The sequence below is a fragment of the Triticum urartu genome, chromosome 2, assembly GCF_003073215.2.
Source record: "Triticum urartu cultivar G1812 chromosome 2, Tu2.1, whole genome shotgun sequence".
In the NCBI taxonomy this organism is placed as follows: Eukaryota; Viridiplantae; Streptophyta; class Magnoliopsida; order Poales; family Poaceae; genus Triticum; species Triticum urartu.
The window spans coordinates 731,209,282-731,229,071 of NC_053023.1; the positions used below are offsets into that span (position 1 = coordinate 731,209,282).

The following is a 19,790-nucleotide window of genomic DNA, read 5'->3' on the forward strand; positions in this document are numbered from 1 at the left end:
TGGTTATACAGCAGTGCATACACCTCCACCTAATACCGCAGCATATTATACACCCCTACACAATTGCAAAATTTCGGCAACACTAACACTTCATTGCCGAAAGATCCTAAAAGCATTGGGGGGCAAACTAATCTAGAGCGGACTAAAATTGAAAGGGGAATTAAAAAGCTTTGCGTGATAGGGTGCAAGTACTTTGCCAAGAAAAAATTGATAGGGAATTAGCTCAAAGAAAAGAATCCTTGCCAATTGATATAACCGGTGAAAAGAATGATGATTCGGAAACTAAAAGTGCTTCGGTTGAAAAAGCCGAATCAAGTAGTATATATTTCGAATCCATCAAATTCAAAGAGGCAAACATTGTTGATAAAGAGCATAAAAAGTATAGCAAGACAGCCATATTTAATTTTTCTGAAATTAATGGAACCTATTTCCTGCCCTATGAATTCAAAGAGGCAAACATTGTTGAGAAAGGACTTTTCATGATGTCAGCCAACTTCAAGGTTTTCCCATGCATGAGCTGTCAGGTTCAGCTTGGCATCTTTCCTGTAGCTGAATCTATGTTCAGCTGGTCTGATCCTCGTACCATGTTTGATTTAGAACGTGGCCATTCTGTAAGGCTTGCTTGGCGGGCTGGAGCGTCCTCCACGTCTCCATGCAACGGCAACCGCACAGTCCTCCGGGCCGGGCCGACTCCATCTATCGGCGGCGGTCGGCGTCGGCACCACCGTGGCCGACGGAGCCTTCCATCTGGCCCCGGCCGCTTAACCCAGCTGCGCCACATGTCCCGCCCCCGCACCGCCTGCGAGATCGCCGTAGTGGATTCGTGCCAACGCACCGGTCAGCAGAAGCAGCGTGCCAACACAACACCGGTGAGGCGGTGGCCGCTGATCAGCGGCTACGTATAGATAGCCATGGCAGGCACGCAGCTCGTTGCGGCACCGGCACCCCGACCAGCTGATCGATCGATCAACAATGGAGGCCGCCGTCGCGTACCTCCTCCTGCTCCCGCTCGCCACCTGCGCCGTGCTCCTCCCCCTCCTCCTCCTGCTGCTCCCGGCCTTTCGGCCGTCCAAGGCCAGCCGCCTCCCGCTGCCGCCGTCCCCGCCGGCCGTCCCGGTGCTTGGCCCGCTGCTCTGGCTCTGGCGCGCGCGCTCCCGCCTCGAGCCGGCCATCCGCGACCTGCACCGCCGCCACGGGCCCGTGCTCACCCTCGGCTTCCTCTCCCCGCGCCCCGCCGTCTTCGTCTCCGGCCGCCGCGTCGCCCACCGCGCCCTCGTCCAGCACGGGCACACCTTCGCCAGCCGCCCGCCCGCCATCGCGCCCTTCGTCGTCCTCACTTCCGCCCAGCGCACCGTCAGCTCCGCGCCCTACGGCCCGCTCTGGCGCTCCCTCAGGCGGAACCTCACCTCCGGCGTCCTCCACCCCTCCCGCGTCGCCCGCCTCTTCGCGCCCGCACGGCGCTGGGCGCTCGCGCTCCTCGCCTCCGACCTCGAGAACGAGTCGTCCCGGAGCGAGGGCGGCGTGGTGACCGTTGTCGAGTGCCTCCAGTTCTCCATGTTCTCGCTGCTCACGTACATGTGCTTCGGGAGCAGACTGCCGGCCGGACGCGTCCGGCAGATCGAGGCCGTGCAGAGAGAGCTATTCTCCTCCTACATCGGCTTCCAGGTCTTCGCCTTCTGCCCGGCGCTCACCACGAGGCTGTTCCGGCGGCGGTGGAGGAAGGTGATGTCCATCCGCAGTAAGCAGGAGGACCTGTTCATGCCACTAATCGCAGCAAGAAGAGAACGGAGCCTGCTGACGGCTGACGGTGGCGACGGCACCTTGGCGTACTGCTACGTCGACACGCTCCTCGCGCACCGGCTCCCCAAGGAGGAAGAGGATGGCGGCGAGCGCGCGCTCTCTGAGGCTGAGATGGTGAGCCTCTGCACGGAGTTCCTCACGGCCAGCGTCGACACCACGGTGACCGCGCTGCAGTGGATCATGGCGAACCTGGTCCGGCAGCCGGAGATCCAGGCGAGGCTCCGGGATGAGATCGACGCGGCGATCACCAACGACCACCAGGACGCCGTCGCGGAGGAGGACCTGTCGAGCATGCGCTACCTGAAGGCGGTGGTCCTGGAGGGGCTGCGGCGGCACCCGCCGGCGCACTTCCTGCTGTCGCACGCGGCTCCGACGGAGGCGTCGCTGGACGGGCTACGCGTGCCGGCGGCCACGTCGGTGAACTTCTCGGTGGCGGACGTGTCACTGGACGAGGAGGTGTGGAGCCGGCCAGAGGAGTTCAGGCCGGAGCGGTTCCTGGACGGCGGGGAGGGCGCCGGGGTGGACCTGACGGGGAACCGTGAGATCAGGATGATGCCGTTCGGGGCCGGCCGGAGGATCTGCCCCGGCCTCGGGCTGGCGATGCTGCACCTGGAGTTCTTCGTGGCCAACCTGGTGAGGCGGTTCGAGTGGTCTGCGGCGGAGGATGGCGGCGGCGTCGACCTCGCCGAGAGGCCGGAGTTCACGGTGACCATGGAGCAGCCGCTGCGCGCGCGCGTGGCGCCCAGACGCCCCCGGCTAGTTCGGCCAGTCTGAATGTGTGCGATGGTTACACGTATGGGTAGGGTGCACATACGTTGGAACCTGAAACTAGTACTACTGCAATATAACACGTTGGCCTACAGACGTATCAAATAAAGTAGAATTTAAAATTAATCAAAAAGCTGGAATAGCTCAGTTGGCTAGAGCGTGTGGCTGTTAACCACAAGGTCGGAGGTTCAAGCCCTCCTTCTAGCGTATTTTTATTTTTTTGGTACTGTAATTTTTTTTATAGATATTTGTCCTTGCGATTGATTTATGGTTTTATGCATATTAACTTTTCATGCATGTATACCCGCAAAAAAAACTTCCATGCACGTATTTCATAAAAGAAATTCAAAATGAATTATTTCAATATCATGTTTCATGACTTTCTTTAATATGGGTCAAGTTTGCAAGAGAATAAGTATTTTGTCGAAGATGTGCAGATTTTCTCTTGTTTCTAGAGCAATTTTTTTGTTAATTTCTCAAGATTGGCATCAGAGGGAGAAAAGTATTCTTTTCAAAATCAAATGTGTTTTCCTGCAATATTTATCTTACTGTCCTTTTAGATATTTGTCCGTGCGGTTGGTTTCCGATTTTATATCAACTTTCGTGAGCCTGCCGGCACGGGGTATGTTATACAAAAGTGTTATTTTAATATCATGTTTTCCTGCTATATTTATTTTACTGTTTTGACAACTTTGGTAGAGAATAAGTACATGTTGAAGATATGTAAATTTGCCTTTTCTATATAATATATATATAATGCATTAGTACCCTCAGTTTAAGAACATGATAACACAATGTATACCATAGCTTTGTTCCAAAAATGTTAAAACTCTTGTAATGAGAAGAGAACATTGCACACAGTGGCATGTATGCTGACATACTACATATGATCCCGTTTTTCAGCACATGTAAGGGTACCACATCATCATCATTTTTCTTATGTTTAGCAACGAATTATTCTGCCAAAGGTAGAAGGCCATGGGGGTTCATCGTCATTGTCAATCTTTATTTTTGACACCAAAAACGTTCCACCGAAACCAGAAGTTCACGAGAACTAACCTGCGGTTGGATGGTTAGAGGGACTGTGGTATCTTCAGCCCACCTCTGATGCTCGCACTTATTCCTAGATTTATTTCAGGATTTTAGACGATGCGCATTCAGTGGGAGGAGACGTTCCCGTCAACGACGAGGTGCTTACGGTGATTTCGTAAATTTTATACCGACCCAGTTTTTCGGAAATGCTCATAGAGATAGGGTGTGCGTGTGTGTGTTTATAGAGGTGAGTGTATATGGGCATTTGTGTCTGTACTAATGTTAGAAGAAAAAAAAGAAATCAGAAGTTCACGAGGCTTCTAATTTGTCCTCGACAAATTTATTGCTATAAATTCTTGCAGCAATCTGCGTGGTACTATCTAGTTTTGTAAAAGCTTATGAATTTTGAAGGATGTATTTATACAGAGATTTTACTCTTTTTCCAGAATATTGAGATTTTAATTTGACGCTGTTTGGAATAAACAAATGGCTATCTTGATTCCAATGAATTTCATATTCACACGGTCTCATTTTATATTCTTTCCTCCATGTGTCTACCATTGTGTGTCTCTCCTATATGACATCCAAACAACACGTGAGAAAATTTCATGCCGGTTTTTTCCTAAATGTATTTTTGAAACCTTTTTTTGACATAAATGATATTCACTCGTTGTCGTTCCTTTTTACACCACTGCAATCTTTTAAGTTTGAGGTCCGCATTTCAAATCGGGGCCTATACTTTGGGCCCATACAGAATGGGTTGTAGCTTACCACTGTCTCTGGAGGCCCAAGCACACTGGTGAGAGACCAAATTCTCTTGCCCACACAACGGCGCGCGACGGCGAACCTCTCAGGGGAAAAAAGGCGACGCGACGGCGCTGGAGCCGGCGGCCACTCCACACCCCAGAACGCGCTGACGGGAACGAGCGGATCAAGGCCAGGTGCATCGGCGGTGCCCACTGCTTCGCGGCGGTCTTCACCGGTGCCGTGGGGATCGCGCCCTCTGCAGCCGACTTGTAAGCATTCTCTGGTCTTTACTCCTCGTCTGCACTTGAATCTTCAAATGTGACCGGGGGACTGCCATTTTGGGAGATTTTTCGCACTTCGAGCACGGAGGCCAATCAAATCCGATTGTCTGATCGAAACCATGATGTAGAGTTCAGGATAGTTTTGCAACTCAGGCACAGGGATGAGGCCGGCACATGTTATTGTCTAGCAGCTGTATGATGAAATGCTTAAGCTAGATGCGGCGATTGTAGAAGTGCTTTCTTCCATGATTGCTCGAGCTCTTTCTAACTTGGATTCTTCCATGTTCTATTGTGGCCAATGTGCGTCACTACTCACTAGACATTGTTTGGATGCGCAAGGCTTGGGTCCAATGGTCACTCACAGAATTGGCTTACCTCACGGATTTTTTTTCCATCAGGTTTTGCACTTGTGGCAGTCTGGACGCCTACGATCAAGTAAATCATGCGGGCAAAGCTTTGGATGAGATTTGCCCCCTTCCTTTCAAAGCGTTACATCTCCACCTGCCGGACATCCCCACTACCTCCATCTTCATCGAGCTCGGTAATACAACCATGGCTTTTTATTGGCCTCGGTAACCCCGGTGAGAAGTACCAATCCACCAGACACAATGTAAGTTCTCCTTCTCATCTTTTGTCTGGAATTCAGTGGCCCGGCTTTATTCTCAGAGTTCCTTTGTGTTGTTTCGCCTTGCAGGTTGGGTTTGATATGATAGATGCATTTGCAGAGTCTCAGGGCATATCCCTGACAACGCATCATTTCAAAGCACTATTTGGTGAAGGTTTGGCTCCATCTGTAATCTCTCAGAAAGAATGTTTCTCTTTACTCTTTGAGTAATCCATATTCTGTTTTCAAAGTACCAAAGACTTGAATTGACTTAAAGTGCGGGCCTTCCGCAGGGGTGGTAGATGGTGTCCCTGTTTTGCTTGCCAAGCCTCAAACATACATAAATCTGAGTGGTGAATCTGTAAGCAAGCAGTTTTGGAAGACTTATTTAAATTTTATACTATACATTTTTCATGCGATGCAGTTCATTTTAACTGGCTTGACTGTGAACCACGACAGCATGTTAAATGCTTGTGATGCTGACACCCCTCTGTTTTTCCTTTTCTTATTATAGGCTGGTGCACTTGCTGCATATTATAAACTGCCACTTCACCGTGTCATAGTGGTAAGCACTTGTTTTCTGATCTTCATCCTTATATAGTGATCTGACTTCTCTGTTTTATGAGTCTTAGGCATATGATGACACGGACCTGCCATGTGGAGTTCTCCGTTTACAACCTAAAGGAGGATACGGACGTCACAATGGGTTGGTAAACCTTAACTTTATGTGCTCTCTGAAAGAGTTTTATTCCTGTGTCAAAAGATTCCAAAGGGAAAACAATGTATTCATTCCTTGTGTTTAAATACAGAAATAATAAAAAGCATAGATCTGTAATTTATCTGTTTAAAATGTCAGACCGTTGTCTTAGACCTGTAATCTAGTCTGCTGGTATGCCCTTAGGAGATACCTGTTTCAGTGAACTGGTAAACATTATGTTACTTATCTTCGAGAAACTGAGATTGCCAGAACTTCTTTTTCGTTCTGTAGTTTTTTTTACAGGAGGGAAAAGCTTTGCCCATTTCATTGATAAAGCAGGTGTACCGAATTAGTAATTATACTTCATGTTTGTTGTTGTATTCCTGCATGCACATGTTTTTTCTTTTCATTTTTATCATGCCACCATGATCCTTTTAGTACACTTGTTTCTACTTGCCATTTAACATAGACTTTGACTTCGTGCTCTGTTGAAAACTACAGTTTAATACAAGTAAAATGGTATTATTTTTGTGACATATAATTCAAGTTTTGTTGGTCAAAATTGAACCTCAAATTCATGTGGGACGTGTGAATAGGGATGTAGGGAGTGGTCAGTTACTGAAAATCATCTTCAGAACATAAGCACTCTCGAATGAGTGTGATAGAATGCTCCATCATTAAGTTTGTTATTTGTGTTTGAATGCAGATCGTTAGCTCTCTCAAATCTATGTGATGTTCCGTCAGATGAGGGCTATATTTAATCTTGACAGGAAACATTTACCTTGTTAGTTTATCAGGTTGAAGAGTGTGATCTACCATTTTCGCAAGAACCGGGAATTTGGTCGATTAAGGATTGGTAGGTTTGACAGCTGCAGGATTCAGATTTTATTTTCCTTTTCTGGACCCAAAAAAAAGTCATTGCTTGGCATATGTAGGAATTGGACGACCGCCTGGTCAGATGGATCCCAAAGCTTTTGTGCTTCAGAAGTTCAATAAGACTGGTCGGGAACGGGTAAATCTTTATTGCTTTTATCATGTAGTTCAATTTTGATGTTATGCTTCTTTTTATTATCGTTTCTTAATTGTTCTTACTTCTTAGTAAATTAATATTTTAAACACCTTCATTTGTTCTGTGGTTACATGATCATGTCCATTAATTTGCTAGGACAGGTATGACCAAACAATATTGTATAAGCAAGCTCTTAATTTAATCTGCTTCAGTTAAACCTTGTTGAATTTCTGCAATGTTTCTTGCAAATAGCAAACACTTAACTGAGTCAGCCCATTTTATGACTGCATTCGTCTATTGCCACTATTCTTTGCACACCAGAGCCAGGAATAGGAGGAATCATTTGGGCATTAAAATGGTTTCCAAAACTTAAATTTGGTGACCGGTATATTCTGTGATCAAACTAGATGCACACAGATATTGTGCTTCAAACTGAACATAGTCTGGCTGACTGACTGACTGACTGAGTGGAGGGGTGTTCCACACTTTGTCTAGAGTGCCGCATACATCAACCGGATGCTTAATGTGTTTTGTGTCTTCCTGTGTTGAACCTAGATCGATTCGGCCATAAAGGAGGGATGTGACATTCTGAAGATGGTGGTGACCAAGGGCTTGACGGAGGCGGCGAGGCTGTCAAATGTGGATCAGAAGTACAAGCATCTGGTCTCACATGACCAGCACTTGTAATTCAAGATGGCAACAAACCGCTTGGGCTTGGAGAAATGTTGTGTGCTTTCTGCAAGGTCTATGTGCTCCTGTAGTATAAATCGCATGGTAAAAGATCTATAAAACCGACAGTTGTCTCACCCTCGTTGTAAATCCTGTTTTCTCGTCTCTTTTTGAAGGGGTGAATCATGATGTTTTTTCTCCTAGAGTTTTCACAGGAAGGAAGGAAGAGCAGTCTACTTCCATTTCAATTTCCACCAGATGTGCTTATGTGGTTGCAATTTGTGAGGGTTTTTCTCGATGGTCTGAGGATGAGCAAGCAGCCTACGTGGCAAGCCTCAGGCACGAACAATGTGGATCTGGGCGTGGTACGGGCCGGGGACCGTCATCTCTATCTCATCTCCTGTCGCAAATTAAACTTGGCAGAAGTGTCGGCTCCCCCCCTCAAAAAAAAAAGAAGCGTCGGCTCCCTTTTACTACAACCTGATCTCTCCACGTAGGAAACGCAGATCACTCACAGGCAGTGCCCCAGAAATGGCATGAGAAAGGCAGACCAATAATATGTCACAGCTCACCATTTTAAATTCAAGTTTTCAGCAAGGAAGGAAGGAAGCACGCTGGAGTGGACCGGAGCAGCGAGCGGCAGCCGGCAGCAGTACCCGTGGTGTGGGCGTCGTCCACACCAACACGTCTCTCTGGTGTCGTCTCCGGTGAGTCACAGAGAGAGCATGATGACCACCCGGGACTCGCAAGGGGCAGACGATGGATGGATGGAAAAGATCACACCACTGCCAGTGTGTGCCTGCCTGCGCCCTGTGGCCGTGCGTGGGGCACCGCTGCCGGTGTCCCTAGCTCGCTGCTCCGCGCACGATCACAGTGATCTCCCTCCAGCCGCGTCTGCCACACGGACCCCCACCCCAGGCACCAATGCTCCGTCCCTCACTCCCTGCCCGGGGTCGACCCACACGGCCCAAACCATGCGCCAGTGCATCCTCCCGGAATCCAAAGCCATCCATGCGTGCTCGGCAGCGGCGATCCGACCCCAGGCCCGCCCGCCTCATCACCTTTGCCTTTACTGATCCCGGCCCGACCCGACCCAGCCATGAAGGCAACCCCACCGGCCACCGCACTGGCTCTGGGCGCAGTGCGGCCGTGGAAGGAGGCAGCTGTAACACCATGCATGCAGTGCAGTTACCCCGTGCAGCCGTGCTGACTCGCAGTGTCACAGCACGCGCTTCTCCGTCGGGTCAGCTCGATCGCCGGTCCGGTCCGTGTCATCACGGACTCGCCAGCAGCGAGGCTCCTCCTCGTTTTCCCCTTGGCCCCTTCCTCCCGCCCGCCCTCGGAAAAGACCAGTCGCCCCGCCGGCCGGCCGGACGTGCGTGCGCCAGCAGAGTTACAGTCAGTGTTACAGCGAGGCGTGCGGCGCGAGGCTACCAGGGAACAGTGCCGGTTTTGGACGGGCCATTACGGCTCCACCGATCTCCGTCTCTCTCCCATCTCTCCCGGGGATCCACACCACACGCTCGCCCGGTAACGAGTGAAGAGGCCTTTCCGAGCACTCCCACGGTGCTCGCTCCTAAGTACGCCGCAATTATTCAGCGATCGTACCCTCAAAAAAATATAAAAAATGGCCGCATGCAGATCCACGGGTTGTGGGGGAGATCATGGACGGATCAGCGATCAATGATGCGGGCTTATAGCTAGCTTCCTGCTAAAAGCATTAGGCTCCGATTCCAAAAGGCAGAAAGAGCCATGGCCATTGCTGCTGCTAGCTGGTAGGGTACCCGCCGTTTTGAGATGCATGTATGCATGGCAATGGCATGGCACCAAGGCCCGGCCATGCTGTTCTACGTAAGCAGCACTGATGCTGCATGGGTGGCAGCTCGATGGAAGCACTGCCGTCGTGACGCAACGGTCGGTGATCCACAGAGGAGGAGGATTCCTCGGAGACCCCGAATCATATTTTTGAAAATTCCACAGGCAAGGGACCGACCGCACCGGGCAGCCACTGCTGGGCTGGTGCGCGCGCCGCGGCGGCAGCGTCTCGTGGAAATAGGGGAATCTTGACCCTCGCGCAGGGCCGGCCGGCCGGGCCGTTTGCCACTCCTAGATCGACAGGGCCAAGAAGAAGGGGAAGCAATGGCGGAGTTGGGTGGTGGATGGGGACGCATGCCTGCTCGCTCCGGCCGGTCTACCCCTCTACCCCTAGTGCGGGAGAGAGGAGGGGGATGGTGCGTGGAGTGGCGTGCGGGGTGAATTATGGACGAATGATTTGGAGGAGGCGCCAAAAGCTGGGGAGCGCGGGAGCCTCGATTGGGCTCGATCTACAGGGGACCATGGACATCAAAGCTTTTCTCAAGATAGATTTGTGGGTGCGATTGCGAGGTGGGGGCCTCCGCCGTGGTGCGAGTGGCAATGTGTCTTCGACATGGGTGGATCATTTGATCCTTTGTGACTCCCAGCACCGTGAGAGGTTATTTCATGCCGTGCCTCTTCGGTTGGGTCTTGAGGAAGAAGATCCCAGTCCATTGCAAAGTATCTTTTAGGCCAACTCCACCGCGCGACCCCAAACGAATGTCTGGATTGGCCAGATTTTGTCCCTTTGGGGTGCCGATGGGTTCGCCCGTGTCCGCCTTTGTTAGATGGGTTGTACGTGCGCGCACCGCGCGGCCGCACCCCAAATCGTGTCTGGGGTAGACGTGAATAAAAAAAATATTAAAACTAAAACAAAATAACTAAAAAACTAAATAAACACATTTTAGAAAAACATAAAATATATATAGAGGACGGCCACAAAACGGCCCAGTTTCCACGGCCACTTAAAAGGCCCATTTTTCATAAATAACATATAAAACAAAATAAAAAAATGCCTCCGCCTCCCGCGCCCTCCTGCCGCGCCCGTCGGTGCCGTGGCCGTCGCCGTCTTCACTGGCCACCGGTGTCGTCGTCGTCGCTGACGAGGTCGACGTAGTCCGGCGGCGTCCACAGGTGGGCCGGAGGTGCGTGGTGGCCGGGGGCGAGCTGGACGGCTAGAGCTGCCTGCACCACCTCCTCCCGTGGCGAGGCCTCCCGCTCCGGTGACCGCGGCAGAGTGGGGCACCAGTTCACGCCCACGCCGGCGGACATCTCCGGAGCAGTGCAGGACTAGCGCCACCTCTGGCCCAGCAGCTACTGGAACGCGGCCGGCGGGTCCTCCCTCCTCTCGTCCTCCACGGCCACCATCTGGAGCTCCGGAAAGGCGACGTCCCCGGCGGCAGAGAGGGCCATGGCCTCCTCCAGGCCGTCCCACTGCCACTCGTCGTGCGTGTACATGGAGTCGTCCATGACACGCTTGAGGAGACGGGCCTCCTCCTTCGCTGACATGCGAGGAGGTGGAGGGGGCGACGGCGTGGGCGTGACGCCGCGCACCCGCCTATGCCCGCGCTCCTGGGCGCGCCCCTGTCGTGGCCACCGCGGCCCCGTCGAGGCGCCGGCGAAGAAGGACGCGCGCCTGGTGTCGTGCTCGTCACGAAACCACGTGTCCCACAGCGCGGAATCGGGGCGTACCTGGGGTCGTAGAAGAGGTCGTCGGGGAGGAGGCGGCGGCGGCGCTCGATCTCCTCTTCGCGCGCACGGCCGCTCGTCGGGACCGGCGGGATGGGGACCCGGTCGGCGGAGAGGTGCCAGTTATTGGGGAGATGGGCGTCGCTCCAGGGAAGCGGCGTCCTCGTCTCCCAATAACGGCAGCACACCGACGCTCGAACGTAATGCCGGTCGCGCTCGCCGGCGGACGTGAGCGCGATGGAGAAGGCGGGCGGCGCGGGGGCCCGGCGTGGTGGTGATGGCGAGGCGGGCTCCTCCTTCTTCACCGAGCCACGGCGGCGTCCCGACGAGGAGCCGGCCTCGCGGTCGTGCCTGCCTTTGCGGCCGTAGTTCCAGAGGCCCATGGCTGCGGGCGGCCGGCCGGCGAGGTCTAGGCTAGGGTTTGGGACGTGGTCACCGCTGTCGGGTTTTGAGGAGGCTGCGGGGTGGCGTGGGGCAGTGTGGAGGATGACCCGTCCATGCTTCCCACTTAAAGAAGGACGGCGACCGCTCAACGTGCGGATGACAGGTGGGGCCGTCCGTTCGTGCGCATTGATGTGGGCGGGTGGGAGGTAGGTGGCCGCCTGCCACGCGGCCCCGACACGGACGAGCGCGCGTCTGTTTGGTGTCCGCCGCGATCCAAACCCGGCGCAAGTTTGCGCTCGAAATGGGTCGGCCCGGACACAAAACGGACAAGATGGGTCCGGGCCATCGCGCGCTGGGCCGCCTCCTTTGTACGTTTTACCCCAAACGGACAGGCCCGGACAGGATAGGGTCGCGCGGTGGAGTTGGCCTTAGTCATTTTCTTCTTGTGTCCAAAATTGACAGCCTACTATAGATCCAAACAAGTATTCTTGTAGTAACACAATATAGCCACATGTCTTCTTCATCGATTCTTATGACACAATATAGCGACATGGTGAATTTTCATGTCTTCGCAACAGACGAACAAATTCATTGCACCCCGTCACTGGAACCCTAGCAATAACCGGCTAGATATAGTGGCGTATGTACCCTGCAAAAAAAAGATATAGTGGCGTATGTAGCATGATGTGTTTTTACTGTTCTAGGGAGTAACAAACATCATCATAGATGGTGTTGTAGTCTACCACCTCCCTAGAAGATTAATCGGTTATTGGCATTATGTTTCCCTTTTTTTCTATGGGTGTGTCGTAGTTAACGTGCACATCTCAATTATCCAAAGGCTGAGCTCGAACACATCATGCTTATATCATCTTGATGCAATTTTACGAGTCAATAAAACAGACTGTGTCAAAAAAGGTGTATTGTCGGAGATTTCACAAACATGACCCCGGCCCTAGAGACATGGCAAACATAATATACATGTATAGGGTCTCATGCTAGGTCCCGCCCTGTACAATACATGAGAGTTTTATCTTATTATTTTTGAAATATTGTGATTGAATATTAGTGCCTTTGTGATACCATTGCTAAGACTAATCAAGATTTTATTGGTTTTCAAGAAACAAAAAGAGAAATCATTTCTGAGGGTTTCCTCAAAGCTATTGATAGAATTGATAACTTTGTTTGGCATTTTTTGCCTGTTGCAAACACTGCTGGAGGGATTCTTTTGGGCTTTAAGAAAAACATTTTTGAGGTGATTGGTTTTGTTAATCAAAGATTATCTATTACTGCCACTATTAAAAATAAGAATGATGGCTTTGTGTGGCAAATGGTGCTGGTTTATGGCTCTGCCTATTCTGAATTTAAAATTGACTTTATTACTGAATTACATGATATTTTGACTAATGCTTCTTATCCTATCATGATTTGTGAGGATTTTAACTTGGTTAGAAGTGAAGCTGAAAAAAGCAGTGGCTTGATTAACCAACAAACTGCATTTTAATTCAATGACTGAATTAATAGATGGGGCCTGATGGAGATTTCTATCTCCAATAGAGTGTTTACCCGGTCTAATAACCAGGTTTCCCCTATTTTTGCAATACTTGACAGGGTGTTCACTTCTGTGGACTGGGATGCCCATTTTCCTCTTCCATCCTTGTGAGGACTCCCTAGAGTTGGGAGTGACCACACACCCCTGGTTCTTGACATTGGGGCAAGAGCCCCATCTAACCCTAAACCATTTAGATTTGAAAAGTGGTGGCTATCTCAGCCAGGGTTCCACCAAATGGTCACAGAAGCTTGGAACTCTGTGTCCTCCTCTAGCTCTTCAGCTAAAAATTGGATGGCTAAGACTAGTGTCCTCAGGAAAAAACCCGAAAGGATGGAGTATTAACAAAGAACCAGCCTTCAAGAAGAAGAAGAAAGCACTCCTTATGGAGTTTGGTATCCTTGATGTCCTATCTGAGTCTCAACAACTTCATGTTGCTGATTTTGATAGGATGAAGGATATTAAGAAGGAACTAGATGAGATTTGGAAAAAAAAAAGAGGAAACTGCCCTCTAGTAGAGGTCCAGGGACAGAAAAATTCTAGAAGGAGATACAAACAATGCCTACTTCCAAGCCCTTGCTAATCGTAGGCACACGAAGAACCACCTCACTGAGCTGAATAGACCTAATGGGGTTGTTACTTCTACTAATGATATGCTTGAGGTAGCTACTTCTTTTTATAAAGATTTGTTTGCATTTGAACCTAAACCTGATATCCACTTGGATGCTGATTTTTGGTCCATTGATGAAATGGTTAGTGATGAAGAGAGAGAACTTTTAGAGAAACCTTTTTCCGAAAAGGAAATTAAATAGGCTATTATGAGCTCTTATGCTAGTGGTGCTCCTGGCCCTGATGGCCTATCCTTCTTATTTTATCAAACCTTTTGGGAGCTGATTAAAAATGATTTTATGTGGATGGTAAGAGATTTTGAGAGTGGCATCTTAGATATGTATAAACTGAACTATGCCATTATTACCCTCATACCTAAAGTGCCTCAAGCTAGCGACATGAAGAATTTCAGGCCTATTAGCATGAGCAATTGTGCTGTCAAGATCTTTTCTAAAGCAATGACTACTAGGGTTTCCCCTCGTTGTGACAAGTTAATTTCTTCTAATCAGACTGCCTTTATTAAAGGGAGATTTATACTGGAGAGTGTGGTTATGGCCCATGAGGTTATTTATGAGATTCATAGGTCTGCTTCTAGTGGTTTGATTCTTAAGATTGACTATGAGAAAGCCTATGATAGAGTTAGTTGGAATTTCTTGGAAGAAATGCTTCTTTCTAGAGGTTTTGGTAGTAAATGGGTTGGTTGGGTTCTATCTACTATTAATCAAGGGACCTTTCATGTCAGAATTAATGGTGCTAATGGCCCCCACTTTGTTGGGGGAAAAGGCTTGAAACAAGGTGATCCTCACTCACCCTTGTTGTTTAACTTGGTAGCTGATGTATTTTCAAAGATGCCACATGAAGCTGTCAATAGAGGTTTAATTTGTGGGCTCCTACCTCATGCCATTCCTGGTGGGGTTGTCAGTATGCAATATGCTGATGATACTATCCTCTTCCTTGACAACTCTTTAGAATATACCAAAAATTTGAAATGGATCCTAACTTGTTTTGAGAAATTTTCTGGTTTGAAGATTAACTTTCATAAGAGTGATATGCATACTATTAATGTCTCTGAACAGTTATCTAAAATTTTGCTCAAGTCTTCTGTTGCCAGTTTGGGGATTTTCCCTTTAAATACCTGGGAGTTCCTCTGCATTTTAAAAAGCTTAGAAGAGAAGATCTTCAACCCATTATAGATAGAATCATCAAGAATATAGCTGGGTGGCTGGGGAGATATCTCTCCTACAGGGGCAAACTGATCCTTCTTACTACATGCATTGCCAGCATCCATGCCTACTAGATGTATATTGTGAAATTTCCCAAGTGGGCCATTGATATGATTACTCAAATGCCCAACTTCTTCTGGGGTAATATGGGGGAAAACCATAAGTACCATCTTGCTAATTGGGGGTTGATCTCTAGAAAGAAAGAATTTGGTGGTTTGGGGGTTCCCAACCTTAGGGATTTTAACATGGCCCTTTTGGCCTCTTGGGGAAAAAGATTTTATGATGGTAGAAAGAGTGATTGGAAGAAGATATTGGCTTTCAAATATAATACTAATAACCCCAAATTCTTTAATACTAGGACTGCTTTGGGTTCTCCCTTCCTGAAAAGCATATCTTGGGCCCTTGCAGCGGCAAAAAACTTCTACAGCTGGATCCCTCAGAATGGCAAGAGTATTGCCTTCTGGCATGACATTTGGATTGGGGATTGTTCTTTAAAAATTGCATTTGGAACCTGTTTGACATCTATCAACAGCAAGAGGCTACTCGTGCACATGTCTGGGTTGGAGGTGAACTCCAACTTACCTTTAGGAGATGTGTTGATGAGGGGGTTATGGCTAGATGGGTTGATCTCAGCAATACAATTAGTCAGGTTGTTTTGTCTGATATCCCAGACCAGCCTATTTGGATGTTATAATCTTCCAGCCAATATTCAGTCAAGTCTTTTTACAAACTGATCAACTTTAGGGGGATCCCCCTTGAGATTAAAGATGTTATATGGAAAATTAAAGTTCCCCCCAACATTCACATATTCATGTGGTTGATATACTATAACAAGAGCTTGACCACAGATAATTTAGCTAAACACAGACATGTAGAAGACAAGACTTGTGTCTTTTGTGATGAACCGGAGATGATAGAACATCTTTTCTTTGGCTGTATTGTAGCTAGGCAAATGTGGGAGTTTGTGGCTGAATGCTTTAACATTTCTGCACCTTACTCTTTTGTCTCGCTTCCTTCCTTTTAGAAGAGGAGAAAACATTGTGAAGCTATGAACATCACTACTTCTGCTACCTTGTGGAGCTTGTGGCGTTTGCGAATTGACTTTGTTTTCCAGGGTGAAGATGGCGAAGTATACGCTGTGCTTTGGATCTGTTGGGAGCAATGATCAGGCGGTGGAAAATCCTATGTTCATAGGCTCAGGGTGCGCTTCTTCTCCGGTGTTTAAGGCTCTTGGACCTCCGAAGAGGGGAGTTGCTTAGGATCGCCTAGAGTCAATGAGCACCTGGGCGCACGGGGGGTTTACATATGTTGGATGCCTACCCTTATCTTTGATCTGTTGTGATATCCCATATGTATCCTCGAGCCCTGTATCCCCCTGGAACTACCTTATGCTTAAAACTGTTGTAATAGGGTAGCCTAAGAACCCTAGATGTTTCTCTCTGTGGCAGCCACACTTCGATTGTCGTTGAGCGCTGTTAATTGTCCGATGTTGTGGTTTTTCCTTGGCTTTAATAAAAGTTGGGGCGGGGGGGGGGGGTACCCCTTTCGTTTGGAAAAAAAATTATGATTGAATATCAGTACTTGTGGAGGACCATTATGAAATGTTTTTATCCTTGATGACCCACAAGTATAGGGGATCAATTGTAGCTCTTGTCGATAAGTAAGAGTGTCGAACCCAACGAGGAGCAGAAGGAAATGACAAGTGGTTTTCAGCAAGGTAATGTCTGCAAGTGTTGAAATTGTAAGTAGCAGAATAGTTTGATAGCAAGATAATTTGTAACGAGCAAGTAACGATAGTAGTAACAAAAGTGCAGAAAGGTAGCACAATCCTTTTGAGGCAAAGGACAAGCCAAAACGATCTTTTATGATAAGCAAAGCGTTCTTGGTACACGAGAATTTCATCTAGTCACTTTCATCATGTTGGCTTAATTCGTATTCGGTACTTTGATAATTTGATATGTGGGTGGACCGGTGCTTAGGTGGTGTTTTTACTTGAACAAACCTCCTACGTATGATTAACCATCCCGCAAGCATCCGCAACTACGAGAAAAGTATTAAAAATAAATTTCAACCATAGCATTAAACTTTTGGATTCAATCAGTCCCTTACGGAATAGCGCATAAACTGGGGTTTAAACTTCTGTCACTCTCGCAACCCATCATCTAATTGCTACTCCAAAATGCATTCCCTTAGGCTCAAATATGGTGAAGTGTCATGTAGTCAACGTTCACATGACACCACTTTGTAGCATGTTATGATCTGAATGGATCTGAATGAGTCATCATGGGAGTAATGCTACACACACGGGATTTTACAGGGTGGTTTGCATTTGATTGGCTGAGATTTATAATTAAGTGAGGCGGGCCCACTGGTAAAAATCAAGGGGGCCAATTAGAGGAAGGAACGCACAGGTCTCCGTGAAAGTCCATGCAAGAGATACAACACAAAGAAATACTACAGAGAAAATTGACGTTGTCCATGCAAGAGATTTCACGTACTCTACAAAGTTGTACTAAAGTTGTGTCAATAATTTGGATCGGAGGGTGTACATACAATTCAAGAAACGGTCGATTTTTTCAAGAAAGAAATGCATAATTGCTCTATTCTGTCTGAATAAGAAGTGTCAAGTTACACATGGGTTTTCGTACATGGGTTAAACTTACCCCATGCGACGCTTTCAGCGGGATCACGAACTCACGATGAGATCCAACAAGAGAAGTACGAAGTCGCGAGTCTGATGGACTGTGGAGGCGTCAAGAGCTGTATGGAGGCTCCCTGTGCACAGGCATGGGCCTCTGTTCACCACTTATGTAGACACATGCTTCGTTTGGAATGGCCTGGCACGAAGGGACGATTCATCAACCACTGTTTGCTCGTACTCCCCATGTGCCCAAATGCATCAACCGTACGCCGATCGTCCAATCGTCTTGATTGATGCACACGCCGAGGCTTAACATGTTACCAGTAGAACAGAAGCAGGAGGAATACACAGAAGAAGACCAGGAATCAATGCCACTGCAGTGCCACTCACCAACAGCGATGATACCGTAGCACGTACACCAGTATAGTGACAGTAGACAGTGAGAGCTCAGTAGCTCACGACGCATCCATGGCGTGAACAGTTCGTCTTCTTGCTTAAGGCTGTGCGTATGCACGTCGCACGTGCACGCGCGAGTGAGCCGGCCCGGGCGGGCATGCCTGGCTGACTACAGGGTGGGGAGAACTGGCGGAGATGGACGGATGGATCTCGCAGCTAGCCACCACGCAGGTGCAGGTCCCCGCCCGGCGCCGGCCGGACCACGGCAGCAGTGGCAGTGGTGCCACCCCCACGCGCGTGCGCGCGCGCACGGCAGGGGCAGGCCGGCCGGCCGGTACAGGAGCAAGTGACACGGCCCTGGCCGCCACTACAGCGCCCCGCCCCTTTGTTGACCTGACCCGGCGGGGACTGTTGTCCTCCGCCGGCCAGCGGCCACGCGCGCGCGTGCAGAAAACTTGACGCGCACAGCGATCACGCGCACGTAGTGCTACCATGTATGTACGCTGGAGATTCATTGGCGAGTGGAGCGGAGCGGGGAGACACATGCACGGCCGGGCGCACGCACGCGTACGACCGTCGCCACGCTCGCCGGCCGGCGCGGGCTCCCGGTAGTCCGGTCCCTATTATTTTACTACTGCTGCCTTGTATCGATGGCGCGGGTGGCGGGGCCGGAGGGCTGAGGCGGGGGCGTGGGCGGGGCCGGGCGCACGGCGGTCGTCGGCAGGGCAGGGGCAGGGCGACGGACATGGGCAGGGGAAACTGATCCAGTCGAGCGGCTGAGGCGAGCCCGGCAGGCTTTGGGGCAGCGCGCGGGGCCGGGGCCGTGGAAAAGCCAAAGCCGGCGCTGTTCCCCCGCAGCGGTGGTGGCGCCCGTCGCGGCCCGATCGGCGATCGCGATCCATCGATCCGACTCATGCCTGCCTGGGTGGACGCCGTCCATGGCCTCTCACCTGGTGGACCGCGTGTCCCTCCACCCCAACGTACGAAACGAAACCACTCGACGGACGGATCGTTCGACCGTGCGCAACTTGCAACAGCCACTTGCCGGAGCCGTACATCAGCGATGCCGTCCTCGTCGGCGTACGGCCGGTGCGCCGTGAGTGCTCGTGCATGCGTGCATGCAGGCAGGCAGGCCAGTGAAAACATGAGCTGTTTTATTCCACTGTAAGCCACATCGATCGACGGCTCGATCCAGAGCCAGCTTTCACACAAGGAAACAACAACTACTTATTGGGCGCTCTAGAGGCAGCCGGGAGGTAATTTCCCATCAGCGTGAGGTGAGGTGATCTATCTCGACGTCGATGGGGCCATGGACCACTGGTGGAGTATCTGTACGCGCTGTCTACGCGTTGCTAGACCGAGAGCATTTCCAAGCCGACGTAACCCGGCCGTGGCTGCCCGGTCTACGCGACAGCAACCGTGGACGCCGAGCATACAGGGGACACGGCCAAGACACGCTAGTACTACCACCACCTGCTGGCTAAGCTAGCGTGCTTGTGATGGTGATCAGTAGTGGTGCAGCTCAAGTCATGTGGCTACCATGATATATACCTGTCCAATAAAATAACAGATGAACTCTCACTTGCGCGCGAAAGTTAACCCTTTTTCAGATTCTTTTTGTCACAAAGTATAGAGCACAGTAGTACAGTAGTGGATAATAATTTAGAGTAAATAAATAAACAAGGCGATGGAGAGCGTACGGGCTGCTCAGCTCGACCTGGCCGTTTCTGGGTGCACCTGAGGTGCTAAGCGGTAGCGGTAACTTACTACTAGCGGACGATTCTCACTGTCACACTGTGCCCTCGCACTTTCCAGGACGGGCGGGCGCTTCTTTTTGAAAA

General features: G+C 49.9%; 2 protein-coding genes and 1 non-coding gene across 3 annotated transcripts; all 3 read left to right on the forward strand.

The window, feature by feature from the left end:
- The first annotated feature begins 530 nt into the window (after positions 1 to 530).
- Positions 531 to 2,815, forward strand: LOC125534463 (cytochrome P450 89A2-like). Its single transcript, XM_048697681.1, has one exon. The coding sequence runs from the start codon at positions 973 to 975 to the stop codon at positions 2,572 to 2,574; it is 1,602 nt and encodes a 533-aa protein (XP_048553638.1). The 5' UTR covers positions 531 to 972; the 3' UTR covers positions 2,575 to 2,815.
- Positions 2,702 to 2,775, forward strand: TRNAN-GUU. Its single transcript has one exon. It is a non-coding gene; the product is annotated as a tRNA-Asn (tRNA).
- A 1,572-nt stretch (positions 2,816 to 4,387) lies between the features above and the next one.
- LOC125534464 (CRS2-like protein, chloroplastic) lies at positions 4,388 to 7,808 on the forward strand. Its single transcript, XM_048697683.1, has 9 exons — positions 4,388 to 4,616; positions 5,027 to 5,238; positions 5,323 to 5,407; positions 5,526 to 5,593; positions 5,747 to 5,797; positions 5,865 to 5,938; positions 6,727 to 6,785; positions 6,865 to 6,941; positions 7,494 to 7,808. The coding sequence occupies exons 2-9, from the start codon at positions 5,071 to 5,073 to the stop codon at positions 7,623 to 7,625; spliced, it is 714 nt and encodes a 237-aa protein (XP_048553640.1). The 5' UTR covers positions 4,388 to 4,616; positions 5,027 to 5,070; the 3' UTR covers positions 7,626 to 7,808.
- The last annotated feature ends 11,982 nt before the right edge of the window (positions 7,809 to 19,790 follow it).